General features: G+C 31.3%; 2 protein-coding genes across 2 annotated transcripts; both read right to left on the bottom strand.

Moving 5' to 3' along the window:
- Nucleotides 1–1,289: 1,289 nt before the first annotated feature.
- Nucleotides 1,290–1,929, bottom strand: LOC148619476 (gem-associated protein 6-like). The gene has a single exon (XM_088579377.1). It carries the CDS (start codon nt 1,927–1,929, stop codon nt 1,399–1,401), a length of 531 nt encoding a protein of 176 aa, XP_088435503.1. The 3' UTR covers nt 1,290–1,398.
- Nucleotides 1,290–6,080, bottom strand: LOC148619475 (mediator of RNA polymerase II transcription subunit 9-like). The gene is made up of 2 exons (XM_088579378.1): nt 5,927–6,080; nt 1,290–2,282 (listed from the first exon to the last, which is right to left on the bottom strand). The coding sequence occupies exons 1-2, from the start codon at nt 5,989–5,991 to the stop codon at nt 2,069–2,071; spliced, it is 279 nt and encodes a 92-aa protein (XP_088435504.1). The 5' UTR covers nt 5,992–6,080; the 3' UTR covers nt 1,290–2,068.
- Nucleotides 6,081–6,128: the final 48 nt, after the last annotated feature.

The raw sequence follows: 6,128 nt of genomic DNA, 5'->3' as shown, positions 1-6,128 counted from the left end.
TGGTGTGTTTCTTCATATAGGTGGGTCATACATTGTAAGCTATTTTTTGTGCCATCTTATATCAACTTCCTGTTTCATGGGACTTTGCGATTTTTTCACTATCTGAACTAGAGAAAATTTTAGTCTAAAAAATCTGGGCTCCCAATGGATGGATTGATTTTGAATTTGGTGTTTGGCTTCATATAGATTAGGCATACATTATTAAGTGATTTTGGTTGCTCTTGGATATCAATTTCCTGTGCAGGTGGGGTATGCCTAGCACAACAATGCTTGCTATTTCTGACATGTTGAAATAAATTTTGACAATTTGTATGCAAATTTAATTGTATTATGATAAATTACAAATCAAGTTAAGACTTTTTATGCTTAATTCATTTTTGAAGAAATGACAGAAATGACAGATTTTGTAGATTTCATGAAAAATAACATCTTGCAGGTCTTTTTTATGGCTACTTACTGAAATTTACATGCTTTATTTGGTATCTGAATGTTAAGTAATGAATTGATCAATTTAAAGTTTTGTTCTGGTACAATATTTTTTTTACTAAATAAAGGGGGTTGATGTGTATTCTAAAAATAATACCTTTCTGTCCCCACCACAAAGAGATGTTTTATGGGATACCTCAACAAATTTGTGTGTATCTCTGTCCTCTAGTGGTTTCTAGATGATAACTTTAGAAGATATTGAAGGATTTTTTTCAAATTGTATGTAGTTATTGACTATCATAAAATACAGATTTAGTTTGAATTTTATTTTTTATTTTGATTGTTTTCTTTACACTTGAGTTATGGCCATTTTAAGTTCGTTTTTTCTTACCTCAAAATGTTTTGGAAAGTGGCAATTTCCTAATTTTTTTTATAATATGAAATTTTAAGGTATATTTTGTGTGTGTGTGTGTGGGGGGGGGGGGAGGGTATATGAGGTAGTAGTGATAAACAACATGTTACAGATAAATTTGGTGCTTCTTTGAGCTTCATTTCAGGTTTTAATAGTAAATTACTTAAATTTTCCAAAGGTGCTTGCTGATGTTGAGCTGATACCTTGTATGCACATGTCTATGTACATGGAAAGGCATACAACATTGAACATTCCTTGATATTACCTTCAATCACATCCTACAATTAATCAACCTTTATACCTTTAAATTTTCATTGGATAATCCATTGAGGGGTTTCAAAGGGGCTGCATTTACATGAAATGTTGATAGACAGTGTAAGTTTTGATTTTATCATTTTACTGAAGTTTTTTTTAAATACACTGTAGCAGTCTTTAATACATATTACACCGATTTAAATTACACAAATTTATTCACTTAATTATACATTCACATAAATGACTACTGGTAACTTATTATTCTAACTATTATCATTGAGTACATAATAGGGCAAATAAAAATGCTACCAGTCTTCATGATCTGGTGGCATGTTTTTAATGAGACCTTGAATTCGTCCAAGAATAATTTCATTAGTACTCCGACAGTTATCAACTCCATATGGAGGCTCAATGAATAGAGCATCAGATATGGACAGTATTTCTTCATTGTTTCCAATCAACTGAACAGGCAGTCTATTCTTTATCAACCATAGCTTCAGGAGTCTTTTACGTTTCTCGATTTCCTCCTCTGATAAAGAGTTAATTTCCTCAGGCCTGAACATTGCATCCAGCCTAGTTTTATAAGTTTCAGTATTACCATCCACAATTGAAACAGATGTCACTGAACTGCCATTTATAATTTTCATTTCACTACTATCCTCATAAAAATTCATCAATACTATACATTCTGATACTGGGTCTATAGTATAGACCCATCCAATATATTCAGACCCATCCTCGACAAGAACATTCACCTGTTTATAAACATATTGCATCCACTCCTCTGGGTCTTTGACAAATATATTGTGTTGATCTTCTTCAGCTTCACTCGACATTGATAATAAAATGGTTGTTAAAATGGTCAGAATTTAATTTAAGAACTGTAGCAACTTAATTTTTAAATGTATTTATTGCAGGTCCAAGTAACAGTGTCCTTGCAGCTGAATATAGCGTCAACTAACTCCAGAATGCACATTAACTACACAAGTCAAATTTGTCCATATTTTTGTATTTTTCCAATAGAGCAGTTTTAACTGTTAGTTGATTTCTCAGTATGTCTATTTGTTTGATTTGTTCTGACTGACTAAGCTGAATTCCAGGCATTCTCTCTACAAATTCTCTTGCTTTTTCTAATTTATTTTTCAACTCGGTCATTTTGTGATTTACGTCTCCAGATTCTTTTTCAACACTAGAAAATATAAATGCAAATATAATAAATTATATAATAACAAAAATATTGTAAGATACATATAACATGACAATAAAATGCTTCACAGGGTGCAGCTTAATACCATTGCAGATGTTGAACCCTGAACAGTATGGACACATCATTCGAACTTGATGCAGCTTTAAATATTTCGTTATGACTAGGTATTTGCCACAGGATTAGAATTTGATCAGATTGAAAGCAATCACTTTTTGCCTTCTCAAAAAATTAATCTGAACCTTCCTTTGGGTGAATGGCACTTGTGGTACAAATTCCATTTTTACTTAAAATGAAATTATTATCCTGAAATAAAAAAAAAAACTTGTTTCTGGCCCCTTATTCTTAATTTCTAAGTCAAAAACAAATCAATCTCATACTTTCTTTGGTAATATGGCACCTTGTAGTAAAATTTATATGAGATCCATTCATTTTTACTTATGTTTTTATCCCAACATTAGGAAAATGCCTATTCCAGACCCCTAATTCCAATAAATTTCCAAGTCTCAACCCCCAAAATCAATCCCAGACTTACTTTGGTATGGCACCTTGTATTTCAAGGCTATCTGTTCACAATTAGTAAAGTTATTGTCTGGACATCAGGAAAATGCATTTCTAGCCCCCCATTATGGCCTCTAAGTACTAAATTATTAAAATTACTAAAATGTTCAAGAATCAGTACCAGCCTGACAAATGTGGTCTAGAATATTTTATATTTTAATACGTTTTTGAAACTAAACATGTGCGATAGTCTTTCTATTTGTCTTTCACAATTTGTAATTTGATAAGTGTCAAACATATGTATTTGATGCTATATCATAACCTTTCAAGCAGTAAACAAGATAACATATACTATATCAAAAAGTTACTAAATAGCAAACAGAAGAAAACACATATTGATGACAGATTATTTATTTGAATGATTTGTGGTTAATTGTGGTTAATTCATTGTTGATTGATAATTCAGGTATCTCCAATTGACATTACGCCTCCATCCGGCTCCAATATACAATATCATTTAATGTGTCACGGTGCAGGTGTCACTTTTGTATTGGTTTTTAGATATCAGTACTTCCGGTTTGTGCTTCTGATGTCACAAGCATAAAATTGATGGGAATCTTAAAGTGAAAGATATCAATTTCTCCACTATGGTTCATTGTATAGTAAAATAAATTTGCACGATTGCTATTGGTGTTTAAATGAATCGATCAAACTCCACTTGTAAAGGTCGCAAACTTACACTTTAAATATCTTGTATACATGTATGAAACATCATATATCACATTTAATATAATAAAAACTTGTGAATGATGCACATTCTCTTACCATATTTTCGGACTACGAGTTAATACTTTTTTCAGCAAAGTGTCAGCCTCGACTTATTGTCCATTTCGACTTATCTAAGGATTTTTCAAGAAAAAATGTTCATCTACAATGCATTTCATTAGATTTGTTCAACTTACTTTTGATTGCTTTCATTCAAAATTTAGGGTAAACTGCAATCAACAAAAACCGTCACTATCTTTTATGAATGAATACGACGATGTTAATAAAACTTTGAAACCTTAAAATATAAAAACAAACTCTAGAAGATATGTTTACAAAACTCTTTTTTATTCTGTACTTTAATTGTAAGACATACATCCAGTGTTTTTGTAATTAATATTAACGACCAGGATGATAGAATGTGGAAAGATAATTCATGTGGAAAAGGTCATAAGACACAAAGCCTGGCATTGATTACTCAGAATGAACCCGAGGGCAAATTAAAAACTTTGAACATCAGGTGCTTCTTCTTTATAAATCTATCAATTTATTTTACTTTAATGTGTACCCACTACTTCATTATTTTATATTATTGCATTTTTATACATAAAAATCTAAATCGTAACTCTTGAGAAGAAAAAGATTTGCTACACTTCAGTGCTAAAAATAATCATGTACTTATCGTCAGTTTTCTGATATACACGTATGTAAGTGTAGTCAACCACTTTTGTAAAAAAAATTCTTTAAAATCTTTTGCCAATCCTTCAATCAGTTCACAAATTGACCATTTAAAAAAGAAAAAAATAATACAAGTCAAAACTCTCTGAATTTTGAAAACCTAACACTGATGCATTTGCCTTCATTTACTTGTATTCTCAATTTTGTTTTGTGTTAATTTTTAAAAATTTTATTCTGGTCTACTTTTTCAATTTCATTTTAGTGCAAATTTGAAAACCAAAACTATGACATTTTAACCATTTAACTCACTTCTCACTTTTGTCTTTTCCCCTTTCAAATTGAATAAATAAAAGCATTTTTCTGCATTGGAACAAAAAGAAAATAACGTTGTTTTGCATTTAATGCATTATTTTATTAAAGGAATAATCAGTCTCTTGAATGAAAATATATAGATTTATTCTTATAAGACTTAAAATTTCAATTTTGTTGCTACTCTTATTATGATAAACCATCAAATTAATTACCTCAAGTGTTTTGTGTCATAAAATACTAATCATAACTCAATAATTCACTAAATACCTACTTAACTTTGCTACTTGTACCTGTCCAGGTGAACAGGCAAAATTAACCCAAGATACCAAAACTTACTTTCAATTAATTAATTGTATATTAGAAATAACTGAGATAAACTTCTAAGAGTTGTGCCAGGTATGCCAGGTATTGGAGGTATACCTGGCATTTATCCGACTATGCTGCGAGCTGTACTGTACCTTTTTTCACTGTTAGACTCTGGTCAGTGATATTGTTTGCCTTAAATCACCCCTGAAATAAGGCTGTTTCCCTTGATAGAAGTTTCCCCAATGGTTAAAAAGAATTGTTTAAAAATTAACTACTTCCCTACTGGTAGTCAAAGGGAAGGATATTGTGTTTCTGTATAGGGTCTAAAATGTTTAACCCGTACCTGTACTAACTTTCACTGTGTACAAGCACACAATCAGGGGTATAAATACATACATGTAAATACTGGGGGTACAAAATCGAGGTGGTACCGAGACAGGAAAGTTGACTTTTAGGCGTTGGTTTAAAAAATGAGTTATTTGAACAAGCGATTTCTTCACAGAACTATATGATTATCAAGCGTATTTTATGTTGTGTTTCTGGTAGTGAAAGCATTTCATATAAGCCTAAAAAGGTCAAACATATTGATATTTCAGCCAAATTCAGGGTGGTGGGTCTGTGTGAACATCATAAATTGTTTAAATCTCATTCAATTCCCGGAGCTTTGTTTCAATTATAATTTATTAACCTTTTCTTGAACCCAATTGAATGATTTAAAACGAAAACAAAACAAAATTGGGATTTCAAAGACTTCACAAAGACACAACGTCACAAGACGCAAAAATCCAAATATTGCATGTGCTGACTGGGGATACAATACTTAGTGAAAATAGGGGAGAAGGAATATATCTTAAATACGGCCTTTTAAAAGAAATTCAATACAAAATCGACATTTCTGATCAGTTGGTGGGATGTGCATAATCATAATTTGTTTATGGCATTATACTTATAGTGCAACACTCCTGCAATTGTAGTGGGTAGTTGCTAGTTTTATCACACCTATTTGACCACATCAACAGGTACAACTTAACCCGTATTTAGCAGGTAATCCATAACAGTACTGATACCTTTTCAAAAGATCTGATATTAGCGGCAAAAAGTTGAGCTCTTGTTCACCAGTGGAGTCTCCCATGCTGTGGGATAAATGTTACACAGTTTCGTATTTAGCAAATAATAGTTTAACAGGACAGAATTTTGAAAACTCATATCTTTATTGACGGTAATAAGAATATCTTGATGTTATATGATATGGTTATTAGTAAATCTATT

This window comes from Perna viridis, chromosome 4 (genome assembly GCF_037379345.1).
Source record: "Perna viridis isolate PV_CMFRI_1.1 ecotype Kerala chromosome 4, ASM3737934v1, whole genome shotgun sequence".
In the NCBI taxonomy this organism is placed as follows: domain Eukaryota; kingdom Metazoa; phylum Mollusca; class Bivalvia; order Mytilida; family Mytilidae; genus Perna; species Perna viridis.
The sequence above is the reverse complement of the archived record's forward strand: the minus strand, read 5'-3'. Positions and strand labels throughout refer to the sequence as shown.

Coding starts and splice junctions, on each gene's coding strand:
- LOC148619476 (XM_088579377.1), bottom strand. CDS start 1,929: ATGTCGAGTGAAGCTGAAGAAGATCAACACAATATATTTGTCAAAGAC.
- LOC148619475 (XM_088579378.1), bottom strand. CDS start 5,991: ATGGGAGACTCCACTGGTGAACAAGAGCTCAACTTTTTGCCGCTAATA. Junction 2,283..5,926: donor ATATCAGATCTTTTGAAAAG/GTATCAGTACTG, acceptor TATATTTTCTAG/TGTTGAAAAAGAATCTGGAG.